The sequence below is a fragment of the Denticeps clupeoides genome, chromosome 4 (genome assembly GCF_900700375.1).
Source record: "Denticeps clupeoides chromosome 4, fDenClu1.1, whole genome shotgun sequence".
Taxonomy (NCBI): domain Eukaryota; kingdom Metazoa; phylum Chordata; class Actinopteri; order Clupeiformes; family Denticipitidae; genus Denticeps; species Denticeps clupeoides.
The window spans coordinates 35,275,137-35,296,253 of record NC_041710.1 but is presented as its reverse complement, the minus strand read 5'-3'; the positions used below and the strand labels follow the sequence as shown (position 1 = coordinate 35,296,253).

At 42.2% G+C, this 21,117-nt stretch overlaps 1 protein-coding gene across 4 annotated transcripts; it reads right to left on the bottom strand.

Moving 5' to 3' along the window:
• Positions 1-228: 228 nt before the first annotated feature.
• On the bottom strand, positions 229-13,743 carry rorc (RAR-related orphan receptor C). 4 transcript variants are annotated; one of them, XM_028977714.1, is made up of 11 exons: positions 13,440-13,743; positions 4,555-4,640; positions 4,338-4,479; positions 3,719-4,045; positions 3,165-3,269; positions 2,960-3,081; positions 2,759-2,891; positions 2,571-2,678; positions 1,186-1,296; positions 984-1,093; positions 229-876 (listed from the first exon to the last, which is right to left on the bottom strand). In XM_028977714.1, the coding sequence occupies exons 1-11, from the start codon at positions 13,480-13,482 to the stop codon at positions 673-675; spliced, it is 1,491 nt and encodes a 496-aa protein (XP_028833547.1). In that variant the 5' UTR covers positions 13,483-13,743; the 3' UTR covers positions 229-672. The 4 variants fall into 4 exon arrangements, with proteins under 4 accessions (XP_028833547.1, XP_028833548.1, XP_028833549.1 ...); XM_028977715.1 differs by having other exon boundaries at positions 3,728-4,045; XM_028977716.1 differs by lacking the exon at positions 13,440-13,743 and adding an exon at positions 10,237-11,510.
• Between the last annotated feature and the right edge of the window lie 7,374 nt (positions 13,744-21,117).

Genomic DNA, 21,117 nt, shown 5'->3' with positions numbered 1-21,117 from the left:
GGCAACCTTCTGATTACGGGGCCGCTTCCTTAACCGCTAGGCCACCACTGCCCTGTATATTTTTTAATAAGGACGTTTTTTATCTTGCGTCTTGAGTGATTCAGCTTTTGGAACACTTCGGTCCACCACCTAGGATCCAGTGAAAGGTCTAGATGAATGCTTTCCTAATGCTGTAGAGATGGAATCGATACGAGTGAGATGAGTATGTGATGCTGAGAGAAGAACAGATTATTCTACAACAATCATTTATTAACTGAAACCCACTGTATTCATGTAGAAACATACGGTTTAAAAAGCTATGTACATTTCCCAAGCATCCAAATAATGTGCCATGAAAGAATAAACCCAATACTGGCCAGAAAGAACATACCATGGACATCTTGAAAGTATTTCCAATTCGTGAAAGGTGTGCAAACATATGTTTACAAATGGACACTGTTTTTGTTAAATGATTCTTAAAAATTGGAATAAGTTGCGAATGAATCATATATAACTTCCCACCCCAACGGGACACTTTCTACTACAGCAAATTCTTCTGTTTGCTTTAACCCTCACTCACATGAACAGAAAAGCATCAATCTACAAATATTCCTCAGCTCTCAGAATATTCCTGTTTTTCATACATATGAACGTTAATATGATGGATAGAAGAGAATTGCTGTCTCGTTTTTGTCATCGTGTAGCTGCGCCCGCTCCAGAGCAGCTGCTCCTGTGCTGTGGCGCCACTGGGGGCAGCTCTGAGTCGGACGCGAACAGCTCTTTGTAAAGAGGAGGGAAGTGGGTGTGGACAGTCAGGGGGTAGAGCTGTCTGAACCAGCGCAGCTTCTCCATGTGCGCAGAGCAGAGGGACTTCAGCACCGTCACCTTCTCATCGAGCTGGGGACGGGAGACGAGCAGCAGATAAAACACCAAGCATGCACACCACACGCTTCTTGCTCCTATCCCATTATATTTCATCCAATTTTCTCAACCCTTTCTCTCACCCTTTGAAGAAGGCTTTCTTGTCTGTCTTTGAAAAGGATGTGGTTGAACGCAAGTTCAATGTCCTTCCTCATTCTCTGTACCTGGCCTCTTTCCTCAAGACATGGACGATCTGCACATCATGGTTTATTCATCAGATACCTAAATCTAGTATATTTATTCCATCATGAATGTATAACTTGCATGAAAATAGTCCCCCCTCACCTGCATTTATCAGGACCAGTGCACTAAAGATGGCCAACTGCTGCTCGCTCAGCTGCAGGGCACACAGGCCGTGTGCAAAGTCAAAGACGGCCGATATCAGGTCAGCACACACTGGGACAAGAACGGACAGCAGAGGACATCTGTTAGCATTCAACATCTCAATGTACAGCAGTCCTAGAAAGTCTTACAATTAGCATTAAGACACACAAGTGACATAGAAAAAGAAGACATATTCACAAATGTCTAAAAAGTTAACATTAGCAAAGACAACTAGCAAATGTTCCTTTTATTTAATAACCAAGGATAATAACCACTGAAAACCATATCTTCAATAAAGGCGTGGTCCTGCAGGTGGTGACCACAGACCACTTCTCAGTTCCTTTTCTTTCTGGCTGATGTTTGGATCACTTTTGAATGCTGGTGGTGTTTGTGGTGGTAGTAGTAGCCTAGTGGCTAACGCACTCGCCTATGAACCAGAAGACCCAGGTTCAAATCCCGCTTACTACCATTGTGTCCCTGAGCAGGACACTTAACCCTGAGTTGTTCCAGGGGGGGACTGTCCCTGTAACTACTGATTGTAAGTCCGTAGGCCGTAGGACGGCAACAACCCAGCAGCAGGACCGCTACCTCTTCCTTTGTGCATGGAGGAACAGGAGGAGCACTGCCAGAGCCTGCGCAGAGCCACTGGCGCCCTGTGCTCTTCACAGATGAAACAGGTTCACACTGAGACAGATGTGCCAGAGGTTCCTCCTAATGCTAGACCTCATGTGGCTGGAGCATGTCAGCAGTTCCTGCAAGATGGAGGAATTGATGCTATGGACTGGCCCGCCCGTTCCCTAGACCTGAATCCAATTTGAACACATCTGGGACATAACGGACACCAGGGACACCAAGACACCACAGACTTTCCAGGAGTTGGCGAGATTCCGGGTCTTTTCTGTTGGAAATCTACTAAAACTCCTTCTACAACTGGGTGTAGACAGACAGGACAGACACTGTGTCCTTTTAAAAGAGAAAGTTACTACCTTCAGTTCTCCCCTAGCATTATTATGATTATATTCAGTATTGTACTGTTATTTTACCAAATTATTCTTTTGTTAATGGTTTATTGTATTTACACTGACTTATTGTCATGTTTTTTTTCAATGTTTTTCTCATTGTGCTGATGCCACTGATTTGTAGTCAATAAAAATCAAGAAATATTTTTATTTAAAAAATAAATATAAAAATATGTATGGCTGCACAGAGTGTCCTGTAACATTCATTCTCCATAAAACAGGCTGGTTAGGAGACAGGACAAAAATTGACAATAAACATCACACACAGTTGAGTAAAAAGGTGCAATGCTCTGCTAGTGTAGAAAAAGGAAGTAAAAATGCACTTACGTAGCGATTTGAAAACTTCAGTTCCAGCAAATTTGCCATCAAAGTAAACCGTACTGTTATCTGTGTTAAACATCCTGCTCATTCTCACCAGAACCACCTCCATGGAGCCTGAAATAGACAGAAAGACCGTGCAGCTGCAGTGTTACCTGCCTGAAATCTTGCTTTAATCGAAGGGACAGTTCCCTCACCGCTCTTCAGCAAAGTTATTTGGTCATTCTGGCGAAGTTGGCGGAATCCAGGAAGCCGCTTAGCAAATTCCACCACATACTGCACAGCCTCACTTAGCCGGTCAGCACAGAGCTGCCACATCTCGTCCACGGTCTGAAACGAGAGTTGTCATGATAAAATACAAGTTCTCAGCTGAGCTTGTGGGTTGAGAGGTTCCTTGCCTTGCTATGGTAGATGTGCACTTCTTCTCGAGTGAAGATCTTCCAGCGAAGCGCATGAAGCTCCTCCGTGTGGTGTTGAGATGTCTCTCGGTGAGAACGCACAATATTCACACACAGCTCCTCTGCACAAGACGAACCACGAGATCCACACCACATGTATGATATTATAATGCACACAGAAGCAAATTTACACAATCGGGCTCACCAAGGTGCAGCAGTGAAGGGGGGTAGTGGCAGTAGGTGTCAGAGTCGTACTGTCGCAAAGCCATCTCTGGTCCTGGCCCAGGAGAAGACTGCCTGGAATCAAAGCCTGTGAGAAAGTGAAGAGGAGACCATGAGAACTGAAACTGCACCGACAACCATTTCATTTCATTTCATCTACTGTCCAACATGTATGTAGCTGAAATAAGAAAAAGCGCACTTCACTTCAACATGATGATTGTCAAGTGACTGACGCACCGCACGTGGGGAGCAGTGTGTGGTACCTCGAGTCCCCCTCCTTACCTGCTAGGCCACCATCTACATTGTTGATATGATTATGCTTATGATGGCTTATAATCGGTTTGTGTTAATGTTTATGGAATGAAAGTGGAGTAAAAACAGTATATCGTTGGAAAATTAATTATACACTTTAGCAGAGCTATTATGTCACTTATAGGGGGCGCTACAAACCAAAAGTGAATAAATGGGTGAAGTTGATGTCATAATTTCAGCAGTATACACAGTGAGTATGTACTGGTTTATGATTATGACGATCACCTCTGCCACCTGAAAAAAAGCTTTCTCCTCTCCTCTGGGTTATGTAGGCCAACACCGCAGCCTGCGTCTCTCCAGCAGCACAGCCCAGGTATGGATGGACATCGGGGGGGAAGCTTGGGAGCTTGGGGTCCACAGGATAGTTGTAGGTGGAACCTTCAGGCTGGAGCCGGTGGGGCGAGTGATCTCTGGAGTCTTTGAGGGGACGGTAGGGCGGGGTGGGCTGCGCCTCGGGGACACTGCCCTGGAGTCTCTGCTGCTGCCGGTGTCTTTCCACCTCAGCAAACAGAGAGTCCCTCTGCCGCTTGGACATACGGCCAAACTTCACAGCTAGAGAAGCAACGTGCAAACAGAAAAGCTGATATGTTCCATTCGTGAAAAGGTCATTTGAACTCAAATAAAATGCTGCTTGGTAAGAAAAAGAAAGCGTGGCGTATTTTGTGGAGAAATGATGATCTGGTATCCTGAGGAAAGTACACTGGCTAAAATGAATCTGTCACACCTAATATTTTAGCATTGATGTGATATAAATAAACAGGTTACAGCAGGTTTACATTATGGCAATGCTAAAGTATTAGGTCTTTCTGAAATAATTCATGATGAATTAGGTGAGTTTCCTCACCATCTCGGCTCATGCCCTGGGCCACGCACTTCCTGAGCCTGCAGCTTTGGCAGCGGTTGCGGCTGGCGCGGTCGATGGGGCAGTTGCTCTGGCGGGAGCAGGAGTACGACACGCTGGACTGCTGGCTGCGCCGGAAGAAGCCCTGAGACAGAAACACGCCGTTGTGGGTGGGGAGCGTGGTGAGGAATGGCTGAGAGAAGACAGAGGCGGCCTTCACCTTGCAGCCCTCGCAGGTGATGACCCCATAATGAACTCCTGAAGACTTGTCGCCACAGATCTTACAAGGAATCACCTCAATCTGAGCTGAGTTGGAAACAGGAGCAGGCAGCTTATCTCATGAACAACACGGACATTCATTTACCTGGTAGATACCACAGGCCTTCACGCAGTAGAGAAACACAATTTCCTATTTCTGCCACGTACAGTTACATTATATTCAAGTTCCTAATGGTTTTTTGTAAGAAAAATCATTCTGAAAATCCTACTAAATCATAATTCATAAATCATGAATGACAGTTACAGTCACGCATTAATTAAACTATTAAAGCATAATGAAGTTGCCATTTGCCAACAGAAACAGATCATGCTTGATATTGTTGTATTAGACTGCGTCATAAATTCATTTTGCCAGAAATTTTCGTTTTATGGTAAATTATCTATCAGAATCAGAATCAGATTTATTGGCCAAGTAAGTGCAGCACATACAAGGAATTTGATTCCGGTAGATGTTGTCTCTCAAGTACAGAGTAGAAAAAAACAACAATGTGCAAGGGCGTGTGTAAGAGTTATTGTACAAGTTGTGGAATTTATTTATACTGTTTATTAATAACATCTACTGAGAATAAATATATGTAAGAATGTCTATACGTGTATAGAGATGAACAATACAATAAATAGGCAAAATCAAGGGGTAAGTACCAGATGAAATATAGATTATTATATGTAAATAGCCATTTAGATTTAAAATGACTTTAAACACTTTTAATTTTGATCTGCTTCACTTATAAAGTTTCTCAATCATTATTATTAGAATTATGATGAAAGTACATTATAAAATCATTCTAATGAGTAACACATATTCATATTGAAAGTGAAGTAATTGTCATGGTGAAACACAGCAGCACAGCACACGGTGACACAACGAAATTGGTCCTCTGCATTTAACCAATCACCCTGAGTGAGCAGTGGGCAGCCATGACAGGCGCCCGGGGAGCAGTGTGTGGGGACGATGCTTTGCTCAGTGGCACCTCAGTGGCACCTTGGCGGATCGGGATTCGAACCGGCAACCTTCTGATTATGGGGCTGCTTCCTTCATCGCTGGGCCACCACTGCCCAAATTAAAACCAAAGCCCAAATAACCCCAAAATGTTTCCAAATTCAGACACATTTGAAGTGAAACAGACGTTCCCACAGACTGTTGTTTTCTAGATCAAATGGCGCAGACGTGGCCCTGAACACCCAGTGGGACGGGGGGGATATCTGTGAGAGGAGAGGTGAGGTGGACCCAGAGGTGTCAACCTCAGAGGGTTTCAAGTGGTTTACTGACTTCTCTTTCACTCTGACTATCCCTCTTTCATGTGATCTTCCCTTCCCTCTCTCTGTCTCACTCACAAAGTATGGGGATGCCAGTAATACCTGCTTTCAAGTCAGACTGCCAGGAACCTCCCTCCATCCTCCACCGCCTGCTGGCTGGGATGACCCACAACATGCTGCCTTGGCCTTTTTTTATCACAGCTTCCATTCACATTTTTGTTATTATTAAATTATAAAAGTTTAATCTCATCCTTCTCATTCAAGGTGTTTTCTTTATCTTCATGACCGTTTACGTTGGTAGATTCTCACTGAAGGCATCAAAACTATGAATGAACACGTGAGGAGTTATGGACTTAAGTGAAATAAGTGAAAACATGTTTTATATTCTAGTTTCTTTGCTCTGATTCCTGCTTTGCACACTCAGACGTCATCACCTGAAATACTCTAAGTATATTGTTAACTATTCTTAGTACAGACTTTCTTGTGTCGTTTTAACATTTTAACACCACTCCATACTACTCTACTTATTTATTATCATCACACACCAGAGTTGTATCCCTACACGTACATGCACACTTAGTTTTATTTCGGATTCTACATATGTAGCTCTGGGACTGATTTCATGTAGCTACAACGAGACAGATCAGTACACCATTTTGTACACCATTGTACTGTACCCTTTTACCATGTAAAACAATCATAAAAATGAAAGATGGATTAAGATTTCAGAAGTGTTATCTCAGGTTAATGTGCCAGAAATATGTGTGGGTATTATCTGTGTCAGTAGGAGTGTGTCAGTATGTCAGCATGACAGGGTGACAGCACTTTGCCCCGTGATTGGTCCGGACAGCGTTAACATGAGTATTTGTAACAGTGGGAGAATGACACTGATAATCAATATATTTTCAGGTGAGATCTGCAGCAGATTGTATGTTATTGGATGTATTTGAGTGGGTATTGTGTGTGTGTGTGTCTGAGTAAAGAAGTGTGTGTGTGTGTGTGTGTGTTATTTTCGCTCTCTTTGTAGGCCAGGCTGGTTTCCTGTTGTTTGACGGTGAGAACGGCAGCCACCCCTGACCAGAGTGTCTGCCCCCCCGAAACACACGCACACTTTATGTCTCACAGTTTCTTTGATTTGTAATTCACAGGAAGGTGGCCACCTCCACAGGGTATATTTAGTCCTGTACCTCTTTATGTCTAATCCAAAAGTCTGTGAAGTGTATATGTAGGTGTGTGAACACACACCTCCGTCACCACACTCACCACCTGAACAAAGAACTCCTGGATGTAGTGTGTGTGTTCTCCACCATCTCACTCTCAATCTGTCCCTCACACTACAGGCCTGTTCTTATCTTTCCATTCATCTCAATCGCACGCTGATCTAGGCTAAAAAAGATCAGCTTTCTTCTCTTCTCTTCTACAATCTCCCATCCCAAACTCACACATGCATGTCAGCAGGTGAGAGAGAGGAGCTTCTCATCACTGCTGCATCTCACTTGCAGACTGTTTCCAGAAAGTGAGATGCTATCTCCAGATGTTCACATTCAGCAACTGAGATCTCGGATGCTACATGATGAGAGATCCACTATCACATCATCTGACCTAGTGGCCAACGCACACATACACTAACCATGAAGACAAAAAAGACACCCAAAGCACAATGCAGACTGGCAGTGCTGGGCCACACCACCACTACAGCATCATCAACTGGGTTCATAAAGAGAGACAATGGCATGAGTATTGAGAAACTGTCTTAAATACACGTCTTAAATACACTGCTACCGACTACAATTCACTTATAATTTCTAAATGAATTTTTGAGGGATTTACTACTATGAAATGTCTTTTTTGTAGTTACTTTTATAGGGCAGCATATTATTTATTGTTTATTTATGGAGCACATATTATTTATATTATTTAATGCATTTACAGCTAGTTGTCAGAGAATGATCTGTCACTTTTTACCAGGGTAACTTCTCTCAGTAATTAAGTGAGTTCTGATGAATTAATGGTGATGATATAATATATAGTATATAGTATTATATATATATGATGGAACTATAATATTAAGTATATAGTAATATTTAGATATGAGGGAACTATAACATGGTAATGGAAAAGTGACAATGTGGCTAAAAGAAGGCAGTTGTGTTGAGAGTGTGGCTTTTTTATTCAGCATTTTTCCATTCTGCATTCTACATATTTTCTGTTGTCCCCCTGTCAGCAGTTTGCAGAGTAAGCAAGTCAAAACCTCAAACAGGAAGCAAGAAAAAAAGCTTAACAGATAAAATAATACAGAATTCAAAAAGAAAAAGAACAATTACATAAGATATGGAGTCCAAACTAAATTGGCAACAAGGTGGAAAAGCACTATGTCATTTAAAAGTATACAGTGAGGAAATATTCATTATTATTATTATATTAATGTTCAGCATTTACATGGTTAAAAAGATACATTAAAAATACCACAAATTATTAATTATTTTCAAAAGAATACAAGACTTGGACATGTAAATGTATATCTAAATTTTAAGTTATTAAGGATTTATTCCTGAAGTGACAAACTTGGATGCATAGTTTTAAACATAAGTCTGTTGTTAAATTAGTAGAAAATGAAAAGATTATAAAAAGAAATATTCCATGACAACTGAAAAGACAAATAATTTATTATTTTACTTTTAGAATGAAAGATTCAAATGAAAAAATATTTTGACTTGTCAAATGAAGAGCCTGGTGAGAGAATAATTTCTCTGAGCAGCTAGATGGTTCAACAGAACTGAAATTTACAGATAAAATTCTTATCAAAATGTAAGTGTTAATTGTGTTAACAAATCCATGATAAATAAAGAAATAAGAAGTTAAATAAGAAGTGGAAACTCCCTCAGGATGAACCACGGTGCAGTTCATCATTTCAGGGGATCTTTAAGAATTTGTTTGACGAAACACTCTCAAATCCAGATGGAAATGACGTGTTGCACTCTGAATCACTTCCAATTGCTTCGATTTTTTAAAATGATCTTTCAATATCATTATAAATGTAGTAAAAATCAGTAAATAGACGCTGTTTAGTCAGAGTTTGAAAGTAACAGTTATCACTTCATCTACACTAATGAGAAATCATTAGATAAATACACCAAATCAATTTCTTGTTTCTTTCTCTCACAATTCCCTTTTAGAATCAATAATTCACTCAATGTTCACTATAATATAAATCTGCAATAAAATTCTGTAACATTTTACCCAGATGTTGTGCCATTCAATTGTAATGAAAATGATGGTAATAATTAAAATTAAATTAATTCTGTAAGACATGTTGTTGACTAAAACAACCAAACACACCTGCCTGCAGGATTCGTAATTATACACTCACACACACACACACACACACACACACACACACACACACACACACACACCGCGCGTACAGTATCAGCAGCCAACCACAGAACAATTTGAACGCACAGAAACTGGTGCATCAGCCCACTGTGATCCTCATTCTCACTGCAGCTGCAGTATTCCAGACTCCCCAGAAGCAATCCCAGCCCCTCCCAGTCCCACCCCTGCATCCACAGGGTACCATGACAACCTCGGAATGATCCGGGCTGCTGCCGCTGTGTAACCAGGATTCTCCACTTTTCTCCTCAACATTTGCATTGATTATTATTGCTTATTGCATTTTATTATTCGTGTAATGTATTTTTATATTTTGAAATGCCAGGTTTTCCTGTGTCTGATGAGACATTTTTGTAAAACTCATGGTGAAGTATTGTCCCACAGCCAATCGGTGGTGCTGGAGCTGATATTTGACAGGCTGAGATGTGGAGCAGGTGGGCGCGTGCAGCGGAAAGTTCAACTTCTCAGACGATTCATTCTGCAACTTTCCCCACCAGCAAGCAACACAAATGACTAACAGAGCCAGAGCGAGACACACTTTCAAACACTTTCAAGAGATACAGAAACATGCAGCCAATCTCTAGAAAGTTCTTTTCATGGAGGCTTCGCTTGTCTAGCCCATGGATGGCAGATAAACTAATACCAATCAGATAAGCAAGGCCGCAGATACGAGCGGTTTGTGATGATAAGGAGTCAGCACTGACTCAGTAAATCACAGAGTGGAGTTGAGGGGGACGGAATGTAAAACGCCACCGATATCAATCTGATAAATACAATATCTGCACAGAAACCACAGAGGAGAATCGAGAACATGTCTCAGTGGACCAGGGTGGACATTCAATAAAGAAATTCAAACTCCTGATGACTGCATTAGCAGTGAAGACCAATTTACACCCATAATGCACCTGTAATATTATGTTTGTGTGGAGTGGAGTTAAGATGTTTAAATCAGACGCTCCCGCCGTGCTCCTACCTCTCATCATCTTTACTCCTTCTTTCTTCTGTCCCACAGCCCACGTTCCGCCAGGTGACAGGGCTGATGTTGGTGATGTTGTGTGATACCTGGGTGTGCTCGTCTTTGTATTGAGCCCTTCTCTCTCTCTCGCTCTCTCTCTCTCTCTCTCTCTCTCTCTCTCTCTCTCTCTCTGTCTGTAACAGTGCGACTCTCCCTCAGCACCTGACTGCTCCGTCGTGAAACCGCACAGCGCTGATAAGACACCTGGCTGCTGCCGTTCGTCCTCGCCCTGTCTCCTGCCTCGCACACACACCTGAACGGACACTTTTTACTCGCCCAGCTGGACAGCGCCACCTCTCAACACTCGCACCAGTCAAATGGAAGCCCTGAAGTTTGCTCAGATATACTCAAGTCATGAATGTATACACACACACACACACAAATAGTTTTAATTACATACCTCCTTGTATTTTCATGCATAATATCAGATTCAAACAAGATAAACCATGAGTGAAACTTCAGTCTAGTGCATAAATAAGCAATGATGTTATCAATGCACACACACACACACACACACACACTGTCACTACTCGGATGAAAGTTGGGGTAAAAATACACTGGCTTGCAGGTGCGAGTCTGTGTGTGTGTGTGTGTGTGTGTGTGTATGTGTGTATGGGGTATGTCTCCCAAGCATATTGTATGACAGGTGTGAACCACAAACAACAACCACAACTCAGTCATACACGCACACAGATACACACACACACACAAAATGATGGCATGACACATGCACAATCCTGCAAACACACAGTGTTACTCACTCAGATGAGTCTTCCTGGCCACCGTGTTCTCTGCAAAACAGACAATAAAACACCATGGAGGGATAAACCAGTTAATTTACCAGAAATCACGCACACACACATTCATTCCTTCACTACTGCACCAATGCAGACACGTTTTAGGTATCAGACATCAGGCATTTTGGAGAAAGTTTGTGGCTGCTATTCTTGTCTGTGGGGGGGCTCTGTGGCTTCATTTGCTTCATTTTCTCTCTTCTTCAGCACTTTTGCTTATTTAGCGGAACACATAGAGACCATTTCAAACACACTTGGAAATAACGTGACATGGACACACACACCGGCAGGCAGGCATTAAATATCTGAATCACCGCACAGTTAGAGACTTACTGAACCGAAGGCCATGATAATCCAACATCGTACAAAACATTCTTCTAAAATGGTTCATGGTAAAGTAGGATTAGGATGGAAATCAATATAACGTATTATCAAATAATAAGGGGGCAATAATGGTGGTCTAGAAGTTAAGTAAGTGGCCCTGTAATCAGAAGGTTGCCGGTTCGAATCCCGATCCGCCAATGTGCCACTGAGGTCCCCTTGATGAAGGTCCCGTCCCCACACACTGCTCCCCGGGCGCCTGTCATGGTGCCCACTGCTCACTCAGGGAGATGGTCAAATCCAGAGGACACATTTCACAATGACAATCACTTCACTTTCACTTTTCACTTCACAAAGCAAATGGAGGTTTCAACTGAGAAGTGATATAGTGTAGTAATATGTCAAATAATTTCCGAGTTCCACTGTTCCACTTTACACAGGTGTGCTACTCCGTCAAAACCACTGCAATCCTCCGTTTCATCTCTCCATCTCTTGCAGCCTGCTCTGCTCTCTCGCACTACACTATTTACACAAGAGAGACACAAGTGGCACTTTTTGCCAAATTTGCCATTCAAACACAAAAGATGATTTTAAATGAGATACATATGATCTATGGACTAAATGAGTGTAAGTGTGTAACAAGGGTTCCACATTATGGTTCGACTGGGGCATAAATATTACATTTATATATACATAAATAAGTACATTGTATTCAGCATTTTTGTAATCAGCTGTGTTTTCGGATGAATTTTTGAACAGTTTGGACGCCATTCCAGTAGTGATCAGAAGACAAGCTGTAGAATACCTGGGTACCGTTATGGACAACAACGTATTTCCATCACAAATTTACAAGGAGAATCTTGTTTTATTATGTACTCACTGTTTTTCTTTTATTAAGAGAGGTTCTTGTAGAGAATCACAGCAGCTAAAAAAGTGTTCCAAATCTGTGCAGTATGTAGCTCATTTCTTTCTAATGGATGGAAAAGTTGCTTCCAGTTGCAAGAAATTGGCCGTCTAATTTTTGACTTACTTTTTCTCTATTTGAGATATTTTTTATTGCTGGTTAAGGGTCAATAAAATAAGGCCCCCAACCACTTTGCAGATAAAACTGATGTGCAGCTATAGCCCCTGACAAGGACAACTGCAAACAGAAGCATAAAATCCAGCTCTGATAACACAATGATCCTCAAAAGAACAGACAGAAAAGACAAAGAAGTTGAATGTTTTCATTAAATGAAATTTAATTTCATTAAATTAAGGTTTAGGTTTTGGTTAAGGAATACATATTTACCAAGCTCAGTTAGCAATGCAAATGCTCCAAATGATATATGGTAGGGGTGCTGAAAGTAAACATATCATCGCATGGACAATTCTGCATCGATGCAGTGCAGAACATAATCGGTTTTATCATAATGATGTTGCTTGGTGAATTTTTAAGAAGTAGTGCCAGTAGTGACTGTGGCGACCTGATCTACAGAGTACAGTGCCGCTCCGGGTGCTCCTGACAGTCTCTATGCGGGCAGAAGTCTACAACATGACATTATCGTCTTACCCGGAGTTTAGAAACACACGCAAAGCTTCAGCGCTTACATCCTCTGGCCATGGGTTTCACAGAACCCGTATATTCCATGGCTATACCTCTCCTCCATCATCAGCATGGCAATAGTGGAAAAACCAAGGTCATTCGCTGGGTCTGAAATGACCTGATCATCTGCTGAAAATAGAGTATTTGACTGCAAATGCCCTGAGCCCTAATACAGATTACATCCTATTTTACCACACGGAGAACCAATCTGCAATTTCCTAAATAGATATAGAACTTTAGTAATAGTAATAGTCTAGTAATAGTTTGAAACACAAAGGCAATATGGAGTGTGCATTATTAAAAGTAAAAGTAAAAGAAACTACGATTTCTGAATTGTGAATAAGGATATGGATTTGGGAGTGTGAATTGAAACATTCCACACACACTCCTTGATCAGAGAGCCAACACACCGTGTCTCCCTCTCTCTGAGTCCCAGCAGCAGGGGAAAATCCGCTTCTTACCGCATTTGCTCTGCACGTCTGCTGACCGGGGCTCATTTTCCATGACTTTCTCTCAACTGAGTGGCACAGCACATCCTCCCACCAACCGAGCCGGAATCCTTCACTCAATCAATCAGGATTAGTGATGAATGAGGCTGTAGAAACGTTTCAGTGGCCACATCGCTTTTACTTTCCAGAAGGGACCGCCACCACCACCATCATCACCATCACCACCACCACAAACTTCTTGCTCCCTCCACCGACACTCCGGTGGCTGTCATGGCCAAGAAGGGGGAAGAAGCCGATTACGGGACAGACAAAGAGTGTGAGTGTCACTCTGTCCCCGGCAGACACTCTTATGTCACATGGATTATGTAACATTGGTCGCCTGGGGACAGTGACACGGTTCATTTTGACATGGATTTAAAAGCTTGCTGTGAACGATTCTGTCTCATGAAGATCGTCGATTCATTCTGGGGCTCTGCAAAGCTGCAATAAACCCAACAATTTACAAAATAACACAATCCTGCCTGTCTCTGACCTTTACAGACACGCAGGCTGCAACAGGGAGCCAACATAACACGTCCCAAACACAAATATACACAGCTACAAACATTCACAACCATAACATCTCACAACCATAACATCTCACAACTACACTCACAACCATAACATCTCACAACTACACTCACAACAGTTACCCTATCACAACTACACTCACAACCATAACATCTCACAACTACACTCAAAACCGTTACCCTCTCACAACTACACTCACAACCATAACATCTCACAACTACACTCACAACCATAACATCTCACAACTACACTCAAAACCGTTACCCTCTCACAACTACACTCACAACCATAACATCTCACAACCGTTACCCTCTCACAACTACACTCACAACCGTAACATCTCACAACTACACTCACAACCATAACATCTCACAACTACACTCACAACCGTTACCCTCTCACAACTACACTCACAACCATAACATCTCACAACTACACTCACAACCGTTACCCTATCACAACTACACTCACAACCATAACATCTCACAACTACACTCACAACCGTTACCCTCTCACAACTACACTCACAACCATAACATCTCACAACTACACTCGCAACAGTTACCCTATCACAACTACACTCACAACCATAACATCTCACAACTACACTCACAACCATAACATCTCACAACTACACTCACAACCATTACCCTATCACAACTACACTCACAACCGTTACCCTCTCACAACTACACTCACAACCATAACATCTCACAACTACACTCACAACCATAACATCTCACAACTACACTCACAACCATAACATCTCACAACTACACTCACAACCGTTACCCTCTCACAACTACACTCACAACCATAACATCTCACAACTACACTCACAACCGTTACCCTATCACAACTACACTCACAACCATAACATCTCACAACTACACTCACAACCATAACATCTCACAACTACACTCACAACTATAACATCTCACAACTACACTCACAACCGTTACCCTCTCACAACTACACTCACAACCATAACATCTCACAACTACACTCACAACAGTTACCCTATCACAACTACACTCACAACCATAACATCTCACAACTACACTCAAAACCGTTACCCTCTCACAACTACACTCACAACCATAACATCTCACAACTACACTCACAACCATAACATCTCACAACTACACTCAAAACCGTTACCCTCTCACAACTACACTCACAACCATAACATCTCACAACCGTTACCCTCTCACAACTACACTCACAACCGTAACATCTCACAACTACACTCACAACCATAACATCTCACAACTACACTCACAACCGTTACCCTCTCACAACTACACTCACAACCATAACATCTCACAACTACACTCACAACCGTTACCCTATCACAACTACACTCACAACCATAACATCTCACAACTACACTCACAACCGTTACCCTCTCACAACTACACTCACAACCATAACATCTCACAACTACACTCGCAACAGTTACCCTATCACAACTACACTCACAACCATAACATCTCACAACTACACTCACAACCATAACATCTCACAACTACACTCACAACCATTACCCTATCACAACTACACTCACAACCGTTACCCTCTCACAACTACACTCACAACCATAACATCTCACAACTACACTCACAACCATAACATCTCACAACTACACTCACAACTATAACATCTCACAACTACACTCACAACCGTTACCCTCTCACAACTACACTCACAACCATAACATCTCACAACTACACTCACAACCGTTACCCTATCACAACTACACTCACAACCATAACATCTCACAACTACACTCACAACCATAACATCTCACAACTACACTCACAACCATAACATCTCACAACTACACTCACAACCGTTACCCTCTCACAACTACACTCACAACCATAACATCTCACAACTACACTCACAACAGTTACCCTATCACAACTACACTCACAACCATAACATCTCACAACTACACTCACAACCATAACATCTCACAACTACACTCAAAACCGTTACCCTCTCACAACTACACTCACAACCATAACATCTCACAACCGTTACCCTCTCACAACTACACTCACAACCGTAACATCTCACAACTACACTCACAACCATAACATCTCACAACTACACTCACAACCGTTACCCTCTCACAACTACACTCACAACCATAACATCTCACAACTACACTCACAACCGTTACCCTATCACAACTACACTCACAACCATAACATCTCACAACTACACTCACAACCGTTACCCTCTCACAACTACACTCACAACCATAACATCTCACAACTACACTCGCAACAGTTACCCTATCACAACTACACTCACAACCATAACATCTCACAACTACACTCACAACCATAACATCTCACAACTACACTCACAACCGTTACCCTATCACAACTACACTCACAACCGTTACCCTCTCACAACTACACTCACAACCATAACATCTCACAACTACACTCACAACCATAACATCTCACAACTACACTCACAACTATAACATCTCACAACTACACTCACAACCGTTACCCTCTCACAACTACACTCACAACCATAACATCTCACAACTACACTCACAACCGTTACCCTATCACAACTACACTCACAACCATAACATCTCACAACCGTTACCCTCTCACAACTACACTCACAACCATAACATCTCACAACTACACTCACAACCGTTACCCTATCAAAACTACACTCACAACCATAACATCTCACAACTACACTCACAATCATAACATCTCACAACTACACTCACAACCGTTACCCTATCATAACTACATACACTCACAACCGTTACCCTACCACAACTACACTCCCAACCATAACATCTCACAACTACACTCCCAACCATAACATCTCACAACTACACTCACAACCGTTACCCTCTCACAACTACACTCACAACCATAACATCTCACAACTACACTCACAACCATAACATCTCACAACTACTCACAACCATTACCCTATCACAACTACACTCACAACCATAACATCTCACAACTACACTCACAATCATAACATCTCACAACCATAACATCTCACAACTACACTCACAACCATTACCCTCTCACAACTACACTCACAACCGTTACCCTCTCACAACTACACTCACAACCATAACATCTCACAACTACACTCACAACCGTTACCCTATCACAACTACACTCACAACCATAACATCTCACAACTACACTCACAACCGTTACCCTCTCACAACTACAACCACAACCGTTACCCTATCACAACTACACTCACAACCATAACCTCTCACAACTACACTCACAATCATAACATCTCACAACTACACTTACAACCGTTACCCTATCATAACTACAGGGAGTGCAGAAATATTAGGCAAATTAGTATTTTGTCCACATCATACACAAACATGCATGTTGTCTTAATCCAACCTGTATAGGCTCGAAAGCCTACTACCAATTAAGCATATTAGGTGATGTGCATCTCTGTAATGACAAGGGGTGTGGTCTAATGACATCAACACCCTATATCAGGTGTGCATAATTATTAGGCAACTTCCTTTCCTTTGGCAAAATGGGTCAAAAGAAGGACTTGACAGGCTCAGAAAAGTTAAAAATAGTGAGATATCTTGCAGAGGGATGCAGCACTCTTAAAATTGCAAAGCTTCTGAAGCGTGATCACCGAACAATCAAGCGTTTCATTCAAAATAGTCAACAGGGTCGCAAGAAGCGTGTGGAAAAACCAAGGCGCAAAATAACTGCCCATGAACTGAGAAAAGTCAAGAGTGCAGCTGCCAAGATGCCACTTGCCACCAGTTTGGCCATATTTCAGAGCTGCAACATCACTGGAGGGCCCAAAAGCACAAGGTGTGCAATACTCAGAGACATGGCCAAGGTAAGAAAGGCTGAAAGACGACCACCACTGAACAAGACACACAAGCTGAAACATCAAGACTGGGCCAAGAAATATCTCAAGACTGATTTTTCTAAGGTTTTATGGACTGATGAAATGAGAGTGAGTCTTGATGGGCCAGATGGATGGGCAGAGAGCTCCAGTCCGACTCAGACGCCAGCAAGGTGGAGGTGGAGTACTGGTTTGGGCTGGTATCATCAAAGATGAGCTTGTGGGGCCTTTTTGGGTTGAGGATGGAGTCAAACTTAACTCCCAGTCCTACTGCCAGTTTCTGGAAGACACCTTCTTCAAGCAGTGGTACAGGAAGAAGTCTGCATCCTTCAAGAAAAACATGATTTTCATGCAGGACAATGCTCCATCACACGCGCCCAAGTACTCCACAGCGTGGCTGGCAAGAAAGGGTATAAAAGAAGAAAAACTAATGACATGGCCTCCTTGTTCACCTGATCTGAACCCTATTGAGAACCTGTGGTCCATCATCAAATGTGAGATTTACAAGGAGGGAACAGTACACCTCTCTGAACAGTGTCTGGGAGGCTGTGGTTGCTGCTGCACGCAATGTTGATGGTGAACAGATCAAAACACTGACAGAATCCATGGATGGCAGGCTTTTGAGTGTCCTTGCAAAGAAAGGTGGCTATATTGGTCGCTGATTAGTTTTGTTTTTTTTTTGAATGTCAGAAATGTATATTTGTGAATGTGGAGATGTTATATTGGTTTCACTGGTAAAAATAAATAATTGAAATGTGTATATATTTGTTTTTTGTTAAGTTGCCTAATAATTATGCACAGTAATAGTCACCTGCACACACAGATATCCCCCTAAAATAGCTAAAAATAAAAACAAATTAAAAACTACTTCCAAAAACATTCAGCTTTGATATTAATGAGTTTTTTGTTCTTTGAGAACATGGTTGTTGTTCAATAATAAAATTATTCCTCAAAAATACAACTTGCCTAATAATTCTGCACTCCCTGTACATACACTCACAACCGTTACCCTATCACAACTACACTCCCAACCATAACATCTCACAACTACACTCACAACAGTTATCCTATCACAACTACATACACTCACAACCGTTACCCTATCACAACATTTAGCAGACCCCCACATCCAGAGCGACTTACAGTCAGTAGTTACAGGGACAGTCCCCCCTCGGAGACACTCAGGGTTAAGTGTCTTGCTCAGGGACACAATGGTAGTAAGTGAGATTTGAACCTGGGACTTCTGGGTCATAGGTGAGTGTGTTAACTGCTAGGCTACACCACTCCATAACTACAAAAAATCAGAAGGTTGCTGGTTCGAATCCCAAGGTGCCACTGAGGGCCCACTCGCGGATAGTCATAACAGACAACCAGCCAATAGGATTTGAGCTTTTTGCTTTTTGTGGGTACTTTTGACCTTTCTAGTTCCTGTTGGAAGAAAGTCCTGGAAGCTCATCCTGGGATCAGTCAGTAAGTCTGGAACACCTTTTGAGAGACTGATAAAAATTGAACGTGGGATCCATCAGCAAGGAAGCAGGATTCAGGCTGTAACTGTTGCTGTTGTAGTGCCTGCTGCTTCTCCTTCACCATCCTTTCTACATCATCTCTTGTCAGAGATGATTCTGGCACTGGAGGGTTAAATTCTGCTGGTGGCAGGGCAGTGACTGTCACCTTGACTGTCTCACCTCCTGATGGAGCCTCTCCTCACTTGTGTTCAGTGACGAGCTGGTGTCCTTACCTTGCAGAGCTGTCCTCTGTACGTGACAAATAAAATGTAAATGTCCATTCTATCAGAGCAGAGTTGATGCCTCCAAAATGACCTGTTAGTCCTGACGCAGAAAGTCGAAACAGCGCCACATCTGGCCAGAAATATATTACACCCGTGCTGTTAAGCGCTAGCAGTGAAAATGAATGGGACAAGTTAAGGGGAGTTAAGCTTCGCGGGGTACCTTAGGTGAGGACACGTTTGGTTTTGTGCACCATGCTGTGTTTCACAATGACAACAATAAAGCCCCGAAACTAACATTTAACTCCTCACAGTTTAAAGTAATACATAACCTTGTAACACACATCCTAACGCATTAAAGTTACAAATACACAAAAGCATTCATCATTTTATCCAGTTGCGACTGTACTGTACACCCTTGATTTGAAAAGAAAAGAAATATTCGAACGTTATTTGTCGGGTGGAGCTCCGCTGCGGTCTGCTGCCTGCTGCCTGCGCTCTGCAGACGGAGAAGCTATTGGCGGTTTTCAGGTGGAAAATGTCTCTGCTCCCGCAGAAGCCACCAGGACCATCGTCCTACTCGCCCTTTCCAGAGTTAGAAACCCGCTGACTGCGCTGTGGCCTACATCGCTGCGCCATTAAAAATAAAGACCGGCCTTCGGACCGTTTTTTTGGTGTCGTGCGGCCCCACGCAGGTCGAGCAGATGAACCTGCATCCTTCTCATGTGGACAGAAATGGCGCAGATAACGTCTCAGTCCCGTCACACGGAGAGACGAAACGTACCGCCAGCAGCAACGATATTTTATAACACCACATTAATACAACCTGGTTATAAGACGTCTGATTAACCTGGTAAACTGATAACCTGGTTATAAGACGTCTGATTAACCTGGTAAACTGGTTATAAGACGACTGATTAACCTGGTAAACTGGTTATAAGACGACTGATTAACCTGGTAAACTGATAACCTGGTTATAAGACGTTTGATTAACCTGGTAACCTGGTTATAAGACGACTGATTAATCAGGTAACCTGGTTATAAGACGTCTGATTAATCAGGTAACCTGGTTATAAGACAACTGATTAACCTGGTAAACTGGTTATAAGACGTCTGATTAACCAGGTAACCTGGTTATAAGACGTCTGATTAACCTGGTAAACTGGTTATAAGACGACTGATTAATCAGGTAACCTGGTTATAAGACGTCTGATTAACCAGGTAACCTGGTTATAAGACGTCTGATTAACCAGGTAACCTGGTTATAAGACGTCTGATTAACCTGGTAAACTGGTTATAAGACGTCTGATTAACCTGGTAAACTGGTTATAAGACGTCTGATTAATCAGGTAACTTGGTTATAAGACGTCTGATTAACCTGGTAAACTGGTTATAAGACGTCTGATTAACCTGGTAAACTAGTTATAAGACGTCTGATTAACCTGGTAAACTGGTTATAAGAGGTCTGATAATGTCTCAGCATCATCACATGGAGAGACG

Coding starts and splice junctions, on each gene's coding strand:
- rorc (XM_028977714.1), bottom strand. CDS start 13,482: ATGGAAAATGAGCCCCGGTCAGCAGACGTGCAGAGCAAATGCG. Junction 3,270..3,718: donor CTTTTTTTCAGGTGGCAGAG/GTGATCGTCATA, acceptor ACTTTCTCACAG/GCTTTGATTCCAGGCAGTCT. Junction 3,082..3,164: donor CCCTTCACTGCTGCACCTTG/GTGAGCCCGATT, acceptor CGTCTTGTGCAG/AGGAGCTGTGTGTGAATATT.